The sequence below is a fragment of the Polistes fuscatus genome, unplaced genomic scaffold, assembly GCF_010416935.1.
Source record: "Polistes fuscatus isolate 324 unplaced genomic scaffold, CU_Pfus_HIC Scaffold12, whole genome shotgun sequence".
Lineage (NCBI taxonomy): Eukaryota > Metazoa > Arthropoda > Insecta > Hymenoptera > Vespidae > Polistes > Polistes fuscatus.
In genome coordinates, this window is record NW_025113020.1 from 701,449 (window position 1) to 721,526 (window position 20,078).

Genomic DNA, 20,078 nt, shown 5'->3' on the forward strand with positions numbered 1-20,078 from the left:
AATTTGATGGTTATAAGAATGTGGCATTAGTAATATCCAGGAATCATATACAATTTTTTAAAGACTAAAAACAACAACTAGTAAATGGAAAACACAAAAAATTAACAAGATAAAACTATTTCAACACAAGTTCTCTTTGTAACTCGAGAGAGTTACTCGAGAGAGTTACATATTGTATATGTGAAAAATCAGTGACTTCTTTGACTAGTCACTAGAGAGCGAATACCATTTTCCGTTTCTTATAAGTAAAATACTACATTTGATCTATAAATAAGATTCGAGTAGAAGTAAAATTTTAGATTGTACTTCATGAAATCATCTCTGTAGTATATATTCAATACTGCTTTTCGCAAAGCTAAGTCGATGTATCTACTATGACAGCTATTGTTCCTTTTTTTTTAGCAGGGAAGGACGGACTTAGTATTTTGGTTGTAACGTCAAGATTTTGGTCACTGATGTGTGTTTACTCTTATTACTTAATAAAAAGAGCTAAGTGAAGTGGAGATCTTTGAGTAGATAGTAAAGGAGTATTTTAATTAAACTTATATTTAGTTGTAAAATTTTTGTTTACAAGGATTATAGAAGTGAAAACTTGTTTAGAATCACTGTTATTGATTACTTTACGAAACAAGAAAACGTGTATAATTGTATTCAATGCATTATTTGTAATGAAATCACCGGTGACCCACGAGAAGCTGTAGATTATTTGTGTGGTTATCAGTTGCTTCAAACTGCCAAAAAATGGTAGTTGATTATAATTTACTGACGTAGACTTATTTGAACTCCGCCTGCATGATCGCTGGACGGATCAAGGTCAGCGATCATGTTGCCGGTCCTAAGCCCGGGAAAAGGAGGAAGGTTGTTGGATCAGGTTAGCTCCCTACCCAACGTAAAAAAATTTGCGGCTCATAGAAACGACACTCTGTCTATTAGCAGAATGGACAACAAGAATCGGCAGAATTGCACGGGATAAATCACCGATTGCCGCAGAAGTGCGGGGCGCCCACGAAAACGATGGTGCGACAATTTAACAGTGCAATAGGCAGAAAAACGTCGTTACGAAACAGGCAACTTGCCTAAATTAAAGAATGAAGAAGAAGAAGAAGAAGACTTATTTGATCAAATTACTTCTTATAATTAACCACTGAAAAAAAACTATAAAATATTACAGGAAATTGGCAATATTGCTTCAACTGATTACTTGTGTTATAAATTAAATGGTCTTATACTAATTAGTAATTCGAAAAATATTTTTATTACCGATTTTAGGATGAAGTTAGCGATCTATTTAATGAAATGTTCTGACGAAGAAGATTGCATTTTATCAAACAATTACGTACAGAAATAACATTGCTACATGTCATGCATAGTTTCCTTGTAATCATAAAATTATTTTTGCATATTTTATACGCCATAATTTTTTTCAACTTTTCCATAAAATTTTTGCGGCACACACAAAAAAAAAAACACTGATTGATTATTTAAATATAATAATGAATAGCGCCCAACAAGGGGTTCGACCAGTGCCTCGCCTTACGCTTATTATTGGAAAAATAAAAGAGAGCTACAAAAATTATCGAGACAGGCAAAGAATAGTGTGACACGCTTCTCAACAATATTATACAAATCGAATGATTTTAATCTTTCCATTTATAAAGCTAAACCGAATAAAAAAGTATTGATACTTAGTTCAATGCATTTATCCGTGGAAATTGAAAAAAGTGACACCCGTATACTAGAGACAATTAAATTTTACAATAGCACAAAATTCGGTGTAGATATAACCGATCAAATGGCTAAAAATATAGGGTAAAATCTAAATGTGAAAGATTACCTTTACAGGTATTTCTTAATATCTCAGATTTAGCCGGGATATATATATATAAGTGCATGGATATTATATAAAGAAACAACAGGTGAAGAAATATCAAGGCAAGAATTTTTATTTCAATTGGCTGATGAGCTTGAAACTAAATATCAGAAGGAGAGACTAAGCAAAGAATGTTCATCAAAAACTATAATAAACAAAGCTAGAGATTCTTCTAGGCGAAAATTTTTTCAAATAAGATATTGTAAAGTCAATAAGACTAACAAAACTTGTATAAAATGTAAAAAATACGTATGTAGAAAGTGTTTAATACAAAGTGTTGTGATTTGTAACAAATGAGCTGAAAATGCATAAATAAAACTTTCTAAATAGAAATGCGGGAAGCGGGTTTTTATTGTAGCATCAGAAAAATATTTTGTTTACTATCCAGTTGGATAAAATTTCTCTCTATATTAAGATACGTATGTTTTTTTTGAAGCGGTCATTTGACCGCTCATGGTAAGAATAGGTATACATGAAATGTCGGTAGGTTTAGTGTTAAGATGGACGCGCAAAAGTCATTATGAAATCAACACTTTGGAAGGATCGTTACTAATTGTTAAACGACTTCTTCTTTCACATTATCCTAAAGTATCATTAGAGAGAGAAGCAGAGAAGAAAGATTTCCTTAAATAATATGCTACGACCTTTTTAGTTGCTTCTTCTTGGGCTCGGAAGATGTATCATATTTGTTTTTAAATGCAACAAAAATAATTTTTATACTAGATATGTTTGAAAATGAATGGTATTATAAGAAATAAAAAATGGTAATATAAGAATTGTGACGAACTTTTCCTAGGAATTGTACAAAATTCTTAGGTATTCTATAGAATATCAAATGCTATTTAGGCAATATTGAGAAGAATACATTATCATGCAACGGGCAACAGGTACACATAAAAACACAAAACATACACTTCGCCCACCAACGCCCTACAACAGACAATACAAACCCCGATCCCACACACACACACAAAAGCAAGAAAGGAGCTGGTTTTTTTGTGTGGGCTTTATAGAATGTGCGTGCCGTTATACTATGCGCATCTCTATAAACTGAAACTTACACAATGCCGGTGTCTTATTTTGTAAAGCCTGCTGTTATTTCTAGTGGCAAAAGATTATATTTAGACCGATATTTATAGAGGTTTCCATGAAAAATCTGTGTATTTTGTATTCCTTATTATAGCAAGAGATAAGCAGGTTTAGCAGGAAAGTTTTCATATCTCCTTTCTTACTTTACCGGTCTTTCATTTGTAATTCTTCACAATATCTAAGAAATTAACTCCGTCTGCATGATCGCTGGGTGGATCGAGATCAGCGATCATGTTACCGGTCTTAAGCCCGGGAAAAGGAGGAAGGTTGTTGGATCAGGTTAGCCCCCTACCCAACGTAAAAAAAAAAATTGCTGCTCATAGAAACGACACTCTGCCTCAGAATAAGTAAAAAAAAAGAATGGAACGAACATATTAGCAGAATGGACAACAGAAGAATCGTCAGAATTGCACGGGATAAGTCACCGATTGGCCGCAGAAGTACGGGGCGCCCACAAAAAAGATGGTGCGACAATTTAACAGTGCAATAGGCAGAAAAACGTCGTTACGAAACAGGCAACTTGCCTAAACTAAAGAATGAAGAAGAAGAAGAAGAAGATCTAAGAAATTAGAGAAATTTGAATATATTTCCACCTTTTCCGATATTTTGGCATTGCTTATAATTCCGGATTTCTTACTTGGACTGCTAACATTACCTGAATTTTGTACTATTCCGTTAACATATATGTACAAATATTGCCTAAAATCACTACTATTCCCATCTCGACAAACATTACACTATTAATATCTATTAGCAATCTTAAATGTATTTTGATGTGTTTTAAAATCAAATCTCATACAAAACCTAATAAAGTATAATAATAAGCTGAATCTAAGATGCAACAAAAAATACAATTGTTTTTAAGACTGTTGAATACGTCGGCTAATGGTAAAAAGTAAATTTTGGAAAACAAATGACCTTATTAAATTTACGTTTTGACATTTACAATTTTTTAAATGTTTATTGCGTGTTCATATTTGATATAAAAAATGTCTTAAATTCTAAAGCGAATATAAAAGAATGTAAGATCAAGTAATGTCGTTTTTTTTTAATTATTCATACGATCTTACATAATTTTGTGGAAAAATTATTCCTCGGGAAAAAGCGTTAGCTTATTACTACTAATAAATCGAGACTCGTAAGTAAAGAATTTCAATCTTTATTTTTAAAACAAAAACAATAATTTTTTTTTTTCAGAAGAACTTATTGTAAACATCCCACTTCTGAAATTTATAAACATCCCACTCCTGAAATTTGTAAACTCCCAGAACACATAAGAACATAAGACTAACTGACTTCCTACTCCTCAGCACATAAGAACATAAGATTAACTACCTAACTGTTACTAACTGACTACTCAGTACATAAGAACATAAGATTAACTAACTAATACTTCCTACCACCACCCGTAATGTCCGACTGCCCTTTTTATACTTTTCCGTTGAACAACGGAACATCGGCCCCCCTCCATGGGTGACGCATACAGCCTCTGTTCCTCACACTTAATCTTAAGAACGCCGATATCCTAAATAAACATCCGCACGCACACCGGTGCAGGCGCCAAAGTGCACGAACCTGCATGAGACGTTTACATTATTGGTTATTTTTAAATATTTTAATAAAGAGTGTACCTAAAAATTGGTTAAATACGTCAAAGATCTAAACAATAAAAAATTACTTTTAATAGCGTCTTAGCTTGTTTCCATATTAAAATCTAACGAATATGTTCGACGTCCATTGAGGACGGTTTGAATATGCGAGTTCATAAATTATTCATATTATTTGTATATGATACGAATTCCTACGCGTGGTTTTATAATTCGTTACCTGTACGTTTTTACGTAAGACTCGAATTGACTGGACGTAGTAGAGGGGAGGTCTTACTCGATCGTTTCTAACAGTGACCTCGTGTTCAATGCTGATCCACCGCAGTCGTAGCCTTCCAAAGTCCAAAAAGTTTTAACGTATACATTAGGTAGGCGAAAGTAATATATATTCTTATCGTTATTGAATCGTTTGCAAAAAAGTGGCTAATCCAAAAAAGATTTTACAACAACAAGTCATTACAAATTTTGGTATTATTAGGATTTTATATTCAAATATAAAAGGTAAATAGATATCTTATAACTAATATAATTTAAACAACTTTTTTGTAAAACAGATAACTATGATTTAATGTTCCCAAAGCAAGTATAACGAATGTGAATTATAGTATATACGTATCGGTATTTATTGAATTTGTATATCTTTCCATGTTTTTAGTATTAGAGTAATGTATATATTATATACATATATGTGTTTTTTAATCATATTAATTTAATGCATAAATACTACTAAGATCTGTTAGGGATATTTTAGCTATTCTAGGGAATTTATAATTAGCGTTGAAAGTATGTTTCAGATGCGGCGTCAATGAATTGCGAGGACGTTCAAGGGCATACGAGGTGCATGCGAGAGATCTTTGACACTCATTGTGGGGATACAGTCCGTTAGGCCATGGTCATCGGAAGAAAACGTAGACATAACAATTCCTATCTAGGTATCTTACGATACAGTTAGTTCTTACAAAGAGAGAGTTACGCTATATTGGCATTCTTCTAAGGTTGCAATTGCGTTCGTTTTCGTCCAATTATTGCATTTGTGTAAATCGGGACGGTGCGTGCGCGAATTCTAAGCAAATGTATTGTGCAAGGTATGTTATCGTTGTACGGCGAAGCTTGGGCAGAACTAGGAAGTACGTCCAGGTGTGAGATTTCTCGGGGAAAATAACTATAAAATATAAAATGTAAGGCATTGATTTTGTTTTTAGAAAATGATAAATCCGAAATAATAAAATTACATTTGCTTAGAATTCGCGCACGCACCATCCCGATTTACACAAATGCAATAATTGGACGAAAACGAACGCAATTGCAACCTTAGAAGAATGCCAATATAGCGTAACTCTCTCTTTGTAAGAACTAACTGTATCGTAAGATACCTAGATAGGAATTGTTATGTCTACGTTTTCTTCCGATGACCATGGCCTAACGGACTGTATCCCCACAATGCGTGTCAAAGAGCTCTCGCATGCACCTCGTATGCCCTTGAACGTCCTCGCAATTCATTGACGCCGCATCTGAAACATACTTTCAACGCTAATTATAAATTCCCTAGAATAGCTAAAATATCCCTAACAGATCTTAGTAGTATTTATGCATTAAATTAATATGATTAAAAAACACATAGATGTATATAATATATACATTACTCTAATACTAAAAACATAGAAAGATATATAAATTCAATAAATACCGATACATATATACTATAATTTATTCGTTATACTTGCTTTGGGAACATAGTTATCTGTTTTACAAAAAAGTTGTTTAAATTATATAAGTTATAAGATATCTATTTACTTTTTATATTTGAATATAAAATTCTAATAATACCAAAATTTTTAATGACTTGTAGTTGTAAAATCATTTTTAGATTAGCCAGTTTTTTGCAAAGGATTCAATAACGATAAGAATGTATATTACTTCCGCCTACCTAATGTATACGTTAAAACTTTTTGGACTTTGGAAGGCTACGACTGCGGCGGATCAGCATTGAACTTTGTGATCAACACGTGGTCACTGTTAGAAACGATCGAGTAAGACCTCCCCTCTACTACGTCCAGTCAATTCTAGTCTTACGTAAAAACGTACAGGTAACGAATTATAAAACCACGCGTAGGAATTCGTATCATATACAAATAATACGAATAATTTATGAACTCGCATATTCAAACCGTCCTCAATGGACGTCGAACATATTCGTTAGATTTTAATATGGAAACAAGCTAAGACGCTATAAAAATAATTTTTTATTGTTATATCTTTGGCGTATTTAACCAATTTTTAGGTACACTCTTTATTAAAATATTTAAAAATAACCAATAAGTTCTTCTGAAAAAAAAAATTATCGTTTTTGTTTGACAAAGAAAGATTGAAATTCTTTACTTACGAGTCTCGATTTATTAGTAGTAATAAGCTAACGCTTTTTCCCGAGAAATAATTTTTCCACACAATTATGTAAGATCGTATGAATAATTAAAAAAAAACGACATTACTTGATCTTACATTCTTTTATATTCGCTTTAGAATTTAAGACATTTTTTATATCAAATATGAAACGCAATAAACATTTAAAAATTGTAAATGTCAAAACGTAAATTTAATAAGGTCATTTGTTTTCCAAAATTTACTTTTTACCATTAGCCGACGTATTCAACAGTCTTAAAAACAATTGTATTTTTTGTTGCATCTTAGATTCAGCTTATATTATACTTTATTAGGTTTTGTATGAGATTTGATTTTAAAACACATCAAAATACATTTAAGATTGTTAATTGATATTAATAGTGTAATGTTTGTCGTGATGGGAACAGTAGTGATTTTAGGCAATATTTGTACATATATGTTAACGGAATAGTACAAAATTCAGGTAATGTTAGCAGTCCAAGTAAGAAATCCGGAATTATAAGCAATGCCAAAATATCGGAAAAGGTGGAAATATATTCAAATTTTCTAATTTTTAGATCTTCTTCTTCTTCTTCTTCATTCTTTAGTTTAGGCAAGTTGCCTGTTTCGTAACGACGTTTTTCTGCCTATTGCACTGTTAAATTGTCGCACCATCTTTTTTGTGGGCGCCCCGTACTTCTGCGGCCAATCGGTGACTTACCCGTGCAATTCTGACGATTCTTCTGTTGCCATTCTGCTAATATGTTCGTTCCATTCTTTTTTTTTACTTATTGAGGCAGAGTGTCGTTTCTATGAGCAGCAATTTTTTTTTTACGTTGGGTAGGGGCTAACCTGATCCAACAACCTTCCTCCTTTTCCCGGGCTTAGGACCGGCAACATGATCGCTGATCTCGATCCGCCCAGCGATCATGCAGGCGGAGTTAATTTCTTAGATATTGTGAAGAATTACAAATGAAAGACCGGTAAAGTAAGAAAGGAGATATGAAAACTTTCCTACTAAACCTGCTTATCTCTTGCTATAATAAGGAATACAAAATACACAGATTTTTCATGGAAACCTCTATAAATATCTGTCTAAATATAATCTTTTGCCACTAGAAATAACAGTAGGCTTTACAAAATAAGACACCGGCATTGTGTAAGTTTCAGTTTATAGAGATGCGCATAGTATAACGGCACGCACATTCTATAAAGCCCACACAAAAAAACCAGCTCCTTTCTTGCTTGTGTGTGTGTGTGGGGTCGGGGTTTGTATTGTCTGTTGTAGGGCGTTGGTGGGCGAAGTGTATGTTTTGTGTTTTTATGTGTACCTGTTGCCCGTTGCATGATAATGTATTCTTCTCAATATTGCCTAAATAGCATTTGATATTCTATAGAATACCTAAGAATTTTGTACAATTCCTAGGAAAAGTTCGTAACAATTCTTATATTACCATTTTTTATTTCTTATAATACCATTCATTTTCAAACATATGTAGTATAGAAATTATTTTTGTTGCATTAAAAAACAAATATGATACATCTTCCGAGCCCAAGAAGAAGCAACTAAAAAGGTCGTAGCATATTATTTAAGGAAATCTTTCTTCTCTGCTTCTCTCTCTAATGATACTTTAGGATAATGTGAAAGAAGAAGTCGTTTAACAATCCGTAACGATCCTTCCAAAGTGTTGATTTCATAATGACTTTTGCGCGTCCATCTTAACACTAAACCTACCGACATTTCATGTATACCTATTCCTACCATGAGCGGTCAAATGACCGCTTCAAAAAAAACATACGTATCTTAATATAGAAAGAAATTTTATCCAACTGGATAGTAAACAAAATATTTTTCTGATGCTACAATAAAAACCCGCTTCCCGCATTTCTATTTAGAAAGTTTTATTTATGCATTTTCAGCTCATTTTTTACAAATTACAACACTTTGTATTAAACACTTTCTACATACGTATTTTTTACATTTTATACAAGTTTTGTTAGTCTTATTGACTTTACAATATCTTATTTGAAAAAATTTTCGCCTAGAAGAATCTCTAGCTTTGTTTATTATAGTTTTTGATAACATTCTTTGCTTAATCTCTCCTTCTGATATTTAGTTTCAAGCTCTTCAGCCAATTGAAATAAAAATTCTTGCCTCGATATTTCTTCACCTGTTGTTTCTTTATATAATATCAAGCACTTATATATATCCCGGCTAAATCTGAGATATTAAGAAATACCTGTAAAGGTAATCTTTGACATTTAGATTTTACCCTATATTTTTTAGCCATTTGATCGGTTATATCTACACCGAATTTTGTGCTATTGTAAATTTTAATTGTCTCTAGTATACGGGTGTCACTTTTTTCAATTTCCACGGATAAATGCATTGAACTAAGTTTCAATACTTTTTTATTCGGTTTAGCTTTATAAATGGAAAGATTAAAATCATTCGATTTGTATAATATTGTTGAGAAGCGTGTCACACTATTCTTTGCCTGTCTCGCTAATTTTTGTAACTCTCTTTTATTTTTGCGAATAGTTCCAACAAGCGTAGTTTTGTTTGCTAAAAGTTTACTTGCTAATGTCGCGCTTGTAAAAAAATTGTCAGCTTTTATATTTCTCCCATGGTTTGTATTTGGTTCTGCTAATTTCAAAACTAACAACTCCCCAAATTGGACCGATTATTCTCTCCCTTCATCTTTTCCCAATTATGGAAAGCCGTTTACAATATACTTACTTTTTACATCGGAAGGTAATCAGAATTTTATGCCAAATTTGTCTGGTTTGTTGGGCATGTATTGAGTAAATCTACAACGTGCTTTTGTAGGAAACAATTGTTCGTCTATAGTAAGATATGCTTCTGGTTTATAACAGTTTTGACTGTTTTCGATAAATTTGTTCCAAATTTAAGAGATCAAAGCAAACTTATCGTTTTGTAAGCGTTGGCTTCGTTTATTTTTGTTGTCAAACCGAATAAATTTCATGATTTCTGCGAAGTCATTTCGGCTCATAGTTGTCAAGAGAAATGACGGACTTCATTTCGTGTTCCATAGATATGATATATCTATATTTTTAGTCTCATATGCGCCGCGTGCATATAAAAGTCCAATAAATGCATATAATTTTACAATAAAAAAATTCCATTTCGTTTTCAATACTCGAGATGCCTCTAATTCCGTATATTTTCTTACATGTTCAATCATGTTATGATCAATAATCAAGGAAAATGCTGATTCAACTTTGCCCTTTATAATATTTCGTTTAGCGTATCCTTTCGGTCCTGATTTTTCTTTGAAAATGTTATAAATCGGTGCTCTTCCGCGATTAGATCCTTCTTATATTTTGTGCCAAACGGTTCCGTCCATAGCAGTTTCAATCTCTTCTTCATTTTCATTTTCGAAACTAACTATGAATCTCTTTCTTTTTTGTCCTTTTCGTATATTTAAAATATTCTCTTCGTTCGTATCGCTGTCAAATAAGTCACAACTTTTTTTCTGCTATATCATCAATATCGGTAACTTCTTAGCCATCTTCCGAACGATCCTCATCCATATTATTTATTTTATCTAATAAATTGATATTTCTCGAATGTCTTGACATTTTTGGGGATGAATATACAAATGATAAAGTAAAAACTAAAATATAAAGACATAAATCAAACAAGGCAAAAACATTGAGACCAGAAATAAAAAAAAAACAATTATAAATCATACAACAAAATATTTTGGGCTCTGTTGACTTTGTCGAAACTATCACTTATTCGACGTAATAATTTTTATTATACTCTGTGAAATTTTGATGCCTTCGGTTCGGATTGCAAGACCGTACTGTCGTTCAAAGAACGCTATGCATTTGTGTTCCGTCATTTGTCGGAACACCTAAAGTATTTATCGTAACAGAAACTTCTGATCGTATTCACAAAGAGAAAGATACCAGAGAAAATGTTTTACAAAAATAAAGAATATTTTTTTAAGATCAAGGTGTAATTTTCAAGGGTAAATTTTATTCGGATGTAAAAAGTTTCACTTTAAAAGGCCCACTTTTCCTCTTCTTCCCTACCCCTTTGTTTTTTTTGTTGCAGGTTACATAGGAGGAGGACCACACGAGGACTTAGTTATCATAAAGTATAGTGTAATGTAATTATTTGTATAATTAAATGTATAATTAACACTAGAACTACCAGACCAGTCAAAATGACTGGTCGCGCAACTTCATTATTTAATTCCCACCTCACGTTACATTTTTTTCTCAAAATTATATGATGACTTTTCTAGATATAAGGAATGGTTTGTAAAAATAATTTTTATTTTTTTATAACTTAAACAGAATTCGAATAAATTTTGGCATTTGCTACTTTTACCAATACCAGTCATTTTGACTGGTACTTCTTAAATTCGACATAAATCTGAAAATATCTGTTTTTTGAAATCAACACCGTCGATTAGATATTTAGACGAATGTATTATTCTTTGTTGTAATATTTTCTCTCATGTTACTGCTTATCAGGCGATAATACATAGTGATATAATCGTTGCCGTAGTGTATCGAAATAATAGAATCGATGTAGTTTTACGCGATCATTCTTTATTTCATAGTCGTGGGAATAGCATCTATTTTTAGTTATATAGCGATTTTTTGTAATCCATAAAAAATGGCAAAACGTATAAAAACCTCTGATTTGCTGCGAAAAATAAACAATATTTCAATGGAAGCTTCTGATATCGAGGATGAAGAAAGTGACCAAGAAGATATTGAAACAGTTTATAGTGGTAATAATGATGAGTTTGATGAGTTTGAAGATCATGAAGAAGTTCGAGAGTCCTCGGACAGTGAATTAGAAAATATTTTGAATTTACGGAAAAAAGACGTGCTCGTATAGTTTCAAGTTCTGAAGAGGAAAAAGAAAATATAAATAAAAAAAATGAAATTGCTGCAGACGGAACCAATTGGGAAAAAATACAAGAAGGATCTACAACTGGAAGATTACCACTTCATAATATTTTCAAAGATATATCCGGCCCCACAGGATATGCTAAAAGAAATATTATCAAAGGTGAAGTAGATAGCGCATTTTTATTACTGATTGACAGGAATATTCTTGATTATATAATATCTTGCACGGAATTAGAAGCTTTTCGAGTTTTGGGTAAAAAATGGACTCTAAGTGAAACAAAAATTAAAGCTTTTATTGCAATTTTATATGCTCGGGAAGCATACAAAGCAAATAATTTGAATCTGTCATATTTATGGGACAAAGAATGGGGACCGAATTTCTTTTCCAAAACTATGAGTCGAAATAATTTCAGTTAAATTTTGAAATTTATTCGCTTTGATAAAAAAAGTGAAAGAAGCCAACGTTTGAAAAATGACAAATTTGCTTTGATATCAACAGTATGGGATAGGTTCATTCAAAATAGTCAAAATTGCTACAAGCCAGGAGAAAATATAACAGTTGACGAACAACTCTTTGCAACAAAATCCAGATGCCGATTTACGCAATATTTGCCGTCTAAACCTGACAAATTTGGAATAAAATTTTGGCTGGCATCTGATGTAAAAACAAAATATATTCTAAGTGGGTTTCCTTATTTAGGGAAAGATGAAACACGAGCAAAATCGCAATCTCTTAGTGAATATGTCGTACTAAAACTTATCGAACCATATACTATGAAAGGAAAATGTATAACAACCGATAATTTTTTTACAAGCTTACCGCTAGCATCTAAATTGCTTTCAAAAAAAACCACGCTTGTTGGCACTATACGTAGCAACAAAAGAGAATTGCCAAAAATTTGTAAAATAAAGAAGGATACTATGACTCGTTTTTCATCACTACTCTATAAATCAAATAATATTACCCTTACAATTTACAAAAGTAAACCGAAAAAGAAAGTTTTTATATTGAGTTCTAAACATAAATGTATCAAAATTGGTAAAAGTAATAAAAAGTTACCCGAAACGGTTGAATTTTATAATAAAACTAAATTTGGAGTGGACATTACAGACCAAATGGCAAAAAAATATAGCGTAAAATCCGGATCTAGAAGATGGCCGCTCCAAGTATTTTATAACATTTTAGATTTAGCTGGCATAAATTCCTGGATCTTATATAAGGAAACCACAGGTGAGAAAATATCTAGACAAGACTTCTTGTTTCAACTAGCAAATGAACTTGCCATTGAATATGTACAATCAAAAATCAAGCAACAAGAAACTACTGCTCCAAGTACATCAACGAGTTCACCTTCTTCACGTAAATGGTGTCAAATAGGGTTCTGCAATAATAATAAGACTACTGTTATTTGTAATTTATGTAAAAAATATGTTTGCAAACAATGCACTACAAAGATAAATTACTTTTGTAAGAAATGTGACGAATCATAATCAGGTAAATAACAATCATTTTAATATTTTATATTAAAAATAATTAATAATAATTTTTTTTTTCTATTTCAGATTCTATTACATTGTTAATAATAAAATACTTCTTATATTTACTTTATTGTATGTTTATTTTCTTCTTTTTGTTTCTAAAAGTTCTATTTATACATGTTAGTATCATTAAAAATGTTGTTGTGATAATTAAATTATTATATTTTTAAAAATTGTCATCATATAGATATATTTTCATACCCTTATATTCATTCTATATGATTATATAAAACAAAACAATAAAAAAATTCTTCTGTTTTTACGATTATAAATGACTAGTCATTTTGACTGGTCTTGGTAGAAGTAGCATTGTTTTTTTTCCGGTAGTTCTAGTGTTAAAAAAAAGAATTTTATATCTACACATAAAATTAATTCAAGATATACAGGAAAGGATATTCTAAAAACGTGGAATTTATATTTTGTCTATATATAATTTTAATTCATTTTTATTATGTTATAAGAAAACAGTAATACATTTTTATTCAGCTTCAAAATCATAAAAATTGTAAGAAAAAAATAGAATACTTGTAACGTGGCGCGCTAAAGTAAGTAGTATTGTCTTTGCTTCTTGCGCTGGTTATTAACGTTGGATTCTTCGTGGGGAATTTTTTTTCATAAGTTTTTTTATCTTTAACAAGGAGACGATCAGAACAAATACAACAGAGTGATATGTTTCAAGATGGGTGACGGCATAAATGAACGTAAGTATTGGATGGATGAGAAGGAAAGACTGTGCAGGTGTGTAAGATAAGTGGAGTCGTGGCAGCAGGTGCTAGATTGGTGTGCAAGAGTCGGTGAGGCGAAGTAAAGCTTAGGGGTGAGAATCTGTTGAATTCTGGAGGGGAAAAGTGAATGTAGGAGCTGGAAGAGAGAAGAAAGGATAGGGAATTTAGAAGGAGAGGGAGAAGCGAGAAAGTCGATTGAGAAAAATAGATAGCTGAGTGAAGTAGGACAGCCTCTGTAAGATATGATGTGTCTTTATTTGGGTGTTAATTATGATTTTTTAGTTTTATGGTTTTGTTCATTGTATATATTTGTTTATTTCTTATTAAAGTTTAATTGTGTTGTTCAATATATATATATTGTACATATTTATTTATTAGCCTAATCTTATGTTCACAAAGATAGCATTGGTAAGTAATGCAGATAGATTGTAATGATTTTTGTTAAACGATTATAAAGGGAATGAACCCCTCAAACTCGTAAAAGGGAGAGTTATAGAGACAGTTAAAATTATAAAGTATACAAGTTTTAACACGTAATTAATAAAATAAAGCTAATAAAATCAGATTTTGTAAATATTTTATCTTAACTATTTTTGAAAAAATTATTTTTTAAAAATGCCCTGATATTTAGAAGTTGATATTAATAATTTCAAAAATTTTCAATAATTATAGGTTCATTGTTTTGAATTGTCTTTCTCTCTTTCTCTTTTTCTCTCTCTTTACTTATTATTTTTTAAAATAATTTATACATAGTAAAATATATACATATTTTAATGTAATAATTTCAACATGCAACTATCCACATACGCAACATCCACACAATAATCTTTCATACTTAGATTAGTAAAGTTTTAAGCATACTTATATCACATGTAACCTTTAAAATATTATGTTTAAAGATTAATACAATTGTATTAACATTGCTTTATAATATTAACATTGCTGAAGTTTATCTTGCAATTGTGCATATCGCATTTGTAATATACGTTAACGTTCAGTTTGTCTTTTTAACATCTTCAATAAGAGCATTGACTCTCCTCGGAATTGCTGCTTCCTCTTGATTTTGTAAAATTTAAATGTCGAAAGTTCCAAATGGGCTTGTTCTATTTGTTCGCACAAATCGTGTAATTGTTTGATTAAGCTTGTGCCCTGGTCTAAAAAAAAAATTATGTTAAGATTGCAATTAATGTCAATATTTAACTATATATATTTAACTATATATATGTTAAATAATTATCTGAGATAACCTCCTGTTAAAACTATCAATTTTTATTCCATTCTAGCGGCTTTTTTAGCTTCACCAGTCATATGCATCCGATTTTCTTCTAATTTTCTTTCGAAAGCTTCTACTCTATCTTTTTTGAAGGCTAAGGTTGCTCTTGTATACCGTTTTTGTGTGTTTCCTAATAAAATATCTGCGATAAACATTCTTCCCACATCGTTGTATATGCATCTAAACTTAAATCTCCATGCGCAATACCATCCTTAAAAACTTTCATTTCATCGGTGAGTAATTTTTTCGCTGCATCCGATTCCTCTTCCTCAAAATTTATATAAGTTATTATTACATTATTATATTATTACATTCTTTAGTCGTGCTGATATTATATTTAATTAATAAGTTTTGTTACTTTAATGGAGAAACGTATCGATATTACGAATATTATTAAAATAAATGAAATCAATGTTGACAGAAACTATGGAAAAAAAAAATATTTCTTATTCATACATCAAACCACACAATTTATACGCTTTTTTTCATATAGGCTACGACTTGATAAACTTTACACTATATATTTTCACAGAAAATTGGAAAATGAAACGTTTCTCGAGGTCATCGGCCTCGTCATATTTCCTTGAGCACGAGCGAAGTAAATCATGTCACTAGATTATAATTATTGAAATTATTTTATCTTCTATACTATCTTTATTTCTGTAATTGTTATAGATTTCGAAGACAGAAATCTTCATTACCGACAAAGATAGGCATAGCATTAACGAGCCAGAACAAGTTGAGTAATGTGGCCACTTAATTCACGGGTTCGATAAGGCAGCCTTAGAACGTACTGCATGTACGCCGAAATTTATATGGATTGTGAAATATTGACAAAGAACGAATATTTTTCAATAGACTGTCATAAAGTGCGGAAAGTAAACGTTTTTTCACCGTCCGTCTTAGAGCGATGAAGTCAGCTCCAGAAGAGTCTCGTAGATAGTTTGTAAATAGATATTGATTTCTCTTGAGTCAATCTCGAATAATCTTAATTTCTAAATACGTTTTTCATCATTTTGCTACTTGCAATAACAGATTCATTCGTCAATGAAACAGATTAGCACTCAAAATTCGAATAAACGCAGGTAAGTATCATTTAATTAATCTCATTTCTTGTTTAAGAAAATAATAAATTGCTTCCTTTGTTGTCGCAACAAATAAATTTTCAGATCATTTAGTCCTACCTGTCTTTTGATCGTCTCAAGTAATAGTCGAGCTAGCTGAGAATACACGGAGTAAATCATAATAGGTATGTTAGTTTTATAATCTAAGTAGCACCCAACAATAAATTCATTAAAATAGTTTATAGTTAATAAACCAGAAATTGACCCAGATCACTCAAACAAGAATACTTAGTTAGAAAATAGATAAAAAAGTATTCGGTCTCAAAGCGTTTAAGCTTTTGAGTATCAAAGAAATTTTTCACTCTTGTTATAATTAAATGTAGGCATTGCAACGCATATAGCTGGATATGGGCGTGATAATAATATGACAAGAAAAGAAAACTCTATATTTTGTTCTCTTATTTTTTTTCTCTTCTCTTATCTTTTCTTCAAATAACTTCAAAATATATTTTTTATCTATTACTACTTATAACCTTAAATAATAATACTTCAATTTATAATCTACTTATTGTTTACCTTATTTTTTATTTATTATTCTAATAAATTTCAAAGAGTAACACATTCTCGCATGATCGTCTTTATTGGCACACGATAGTGGATTCTGAAACAAGTAATAGAGAAGGGAATACACGATAGCATAACTCTGTAGCTTTACACTATTATAGTGGCAAATTTTAAATTGATTGGCTGAACTTCTTACGTGCGTACATAAGTACACACACTAGTAGTTATCACCTTCTGTACTGCATCTCGGAGGCTAATTCCGCGGTAGTTCTTCGGTTCTGTCTTAGTTTTTTTCTTAAATATGGGAACTGTTATACTCTCCTTCCATTGGGTTCGCACTTTTATGTTTTTTACTATTTTATTGAATAGCGTACTTAGTTGTTCTGTTAGTTGTCTTCCTCTATATTTTATTAGTTCGTTTGTTAGCTAATCTGTTCCTGGTGTTTTTCGGTTTTTTAATTTGTCTATGTTTTTTGTATTTCTCAGATGAGATAGTTCAATCGTTTAGTGCTCCTCTTCTTCTTCTTCGCATCTGTTATAAGTCTCCTTCGTCTCGTTTTTGTACAGCTCTGTGCATTGTTTTTCCTATTCAACTGTTGTGATTTTGGTGGTCTGAATGGACACGTTTACATGTTTTCTTCGGTTTCGTAGCATATTCCATACTTTTTTCTGTGCTTCGAGTAGGTCGTGTTCCATGTCGGCCGAGAATTTCTCCCAATAGTCCTATTTATTAAGTTCCCGGGTATTTCAACAATCTCATCTCGTTTAGAGATGTTGTCTGTCGCTGATGTATTTGGACTCTAGTACATTATCTACGTATCTCTTGTGTACCAGTAAGGCCTACTCCTGAGGTGGCTCTTTCGTCTTTGTCTTCCCGCTATAGAATAGGATGTATTTTCCATATCGAATGTTTCCTTTGCCTTTATTTTTTGTTTCGGAAAAATTGCAGATATCTATTTTGCATTTTCTCATCTCCTCTATTAATTACGGGTCTCTGTTTTTTATGGAAGTTACGCTCCAGCATCCTATTCTAAGCGTTTTCATGTTCTTCCGTTTTCATTATATATTTCCTTTTGCTTGCCGTGTTTTCATCGCTATTTCCGTCCTATCCGTGGATCTACTACTAATTTCAGGAGCATAATACATGAATTATAACATATCTAGCACCCACGTGTTTATCGGATGTTTCGACACTATTATATACACCAGTTTCTTCCATAGTTTATATAATTTTCACTTCACTTTATGTGAATATAATTACAAATATTAATAATCCACAATAATAATATTAATTATCGATATCAATATCAATAACACAACAAAACTTTAAAATATAAAAAAATGATGCTCACTATCCGTATAACTGCAATAAAACTGATATATTATATATATATTAGACTGTGCCAAATAAATCGACTATTTTTTTTTTTCGGTCCCATATCAAAATTTCGTTGAGAGTGACGAAAAAAAAATTGTGTCAAAATTTGAGCCCTCTATCTTCATTTTTCAGTTAGCGCTCGCTAAAATAAGAATTTTCGCCAAAAAAAGTTTTTTTTCACTTATTTTTTGGTTATAGACAATTCAATATACCAAATATTAAAAAACCCTTGGTATGGTTTTGTAGGAAATTAAATTCTCTACAAAGATGATTTTTTATCGAACTTAAAAAGTCAACAGCTTTTTTTTTATAGCTGATTAAATTACATTTCGTTCTATAATTTTCATTTTTAATTATTGATGAACACTTATTAAACTACTTCCTAACGAAAAGAACATACTAATGCAATTTTTCTAGGAATAATTATGATCTAAAAAAATAGTTTTTATGCCGTAATGAATGTAAATACTGTTGAGTAATTTATATTCTTTACTTTTAAAATAATGAATTACATGTCAATTCTATTTTTTTTTGTTTTTCACCTTATTGATTCACACACAAAATTCGGTGAAATTTTTCTGTTTACAGTGAGAATTGAACAAACCAATGATTGTATAAAAAATCATTAGTATTTTAATAGAAATAGATAATTACTAAAAACGAAATATCTTAAAAAATTTTAATAAATTAAAAAAATGATATGCTAATCTTTATTATTGTCTTTATTCATATGTTTTACTAGTTTTAAAGAGCTTACATTTTTTAAATAAACATTAATATAATTATGATAGACACACTTTTAATCTTGTTATATAAATGAAACTAATAAGATCTTTACTTGAATTATTTTAAAATCAGTTATGAGATTCGAGTAAACACATTACTCACATAAATTTCGTTTGTTACAATTGGGATATTTTTTGCGATGCTCAGCAACAACTTGTAATAAAAACTGTTTTTGTTCTTCATCACAAGTGAGACTATCATTATATTTATCAATTAACGCTACAGCTCTTTCGGCAATATCATTTACAACTTTTATCGATCGAACAATTTTTAAAGAAGCCTGGTACTCGTCATCGAATTCCCATTGATCTACAGGTAAATCAAGAAAACTTGTAGATAAACCGAACTTCTCGAATAAAACCATCGACTTTTGAGTAACAAAATCACTTATATCTTTTGAGCCGAATGATTTTAAATCTTCTTGTTTTGTGTCTATCATAATTATATTAATGTTTATATTCTAATTATATCATAATTATATTAATGTTTCTATTTCTATTAAAATACTAATGATTTTTTATACAATCATAGGTTTGTGCAATTCTCACTGTAAACAGAAAAATTTCACCGAATTTTGTGTGAATCAATAAGGTGAAAAACAAAAAAAAATAGAATTGACATGTAATTCATTATTTTAAAAGTAAAGAATATAAATTACTCAACAGTATTTACATTCATTACGGCATAAAAACTATTTTTTTAGATCATAATTATTCCTAGAAAAATTGCATTAGTATGTTCTTTTCGTTAGGAAGTAGTTTAATAAGTGTTCATCAATAATTAAAAATGAAAATTATAGAACGAAATGTAATTTAATCAGCTATAAAAAAAAAGCTGTTGACTTTTTAAGTTCGATAAAAAATCATCTTTGTAGAGAATTTAATTTCCTACAAAACCATACCAAGGGT

The 20,078-nt window shown here is 30.8% G+C and overlaps 1 protein-coding gene and 1 non-coding gene across 2 annotated transcripts; both read left to right on the plus strand.

Annotated features, from left to right (window-relative positions):
- Positions 1-296: 296 nt before the first annotated feature.
- LOC122513636 lies at positions 297-517 on the plus strand. The gene has a single exon (XR_006302813.1). It is a non-coding gene; the product is annotated as a small nucleolar RNA U3 (small nucleolar RNA).
- Positions 518-11,599: 11,082 nt separating this feature from the next.
- Positions 11,600-12,258, plus strand: LOC122513544. Its single transcript, XM_043629950.1, has 2 exons — positions 11,600-11,777; positions 11,828-12,258. The coding sequence occupies exons 1-2, from the start codon at positions 11,600-11,602 to the stop codon at positions 12,256-12,258; spliced, it is 609 nt and encodes a 202-aa protein (XP_043485885.1).
- Positions 12,259-20,078: the final 7,820 nt, after the last annotated feature.

Excerpts from the sequence above, each read along its gene's own strand:
- LOC122513544 (XM_043629950.1), top strand. The coding sequence starts at position 11,600 with ATGGCAAAACGTATAAAAACCTCTGATTTGCTGCGAAAAATAAACAAT. Across the intron at positions 11,778-11,827 it reads AGTTCGAGAGTCCTCGGACA|TTTCAAGTTCTGAAGAGGAA; the intron begins GTGAATTAGAAA and ends GTGCTCGTATAG.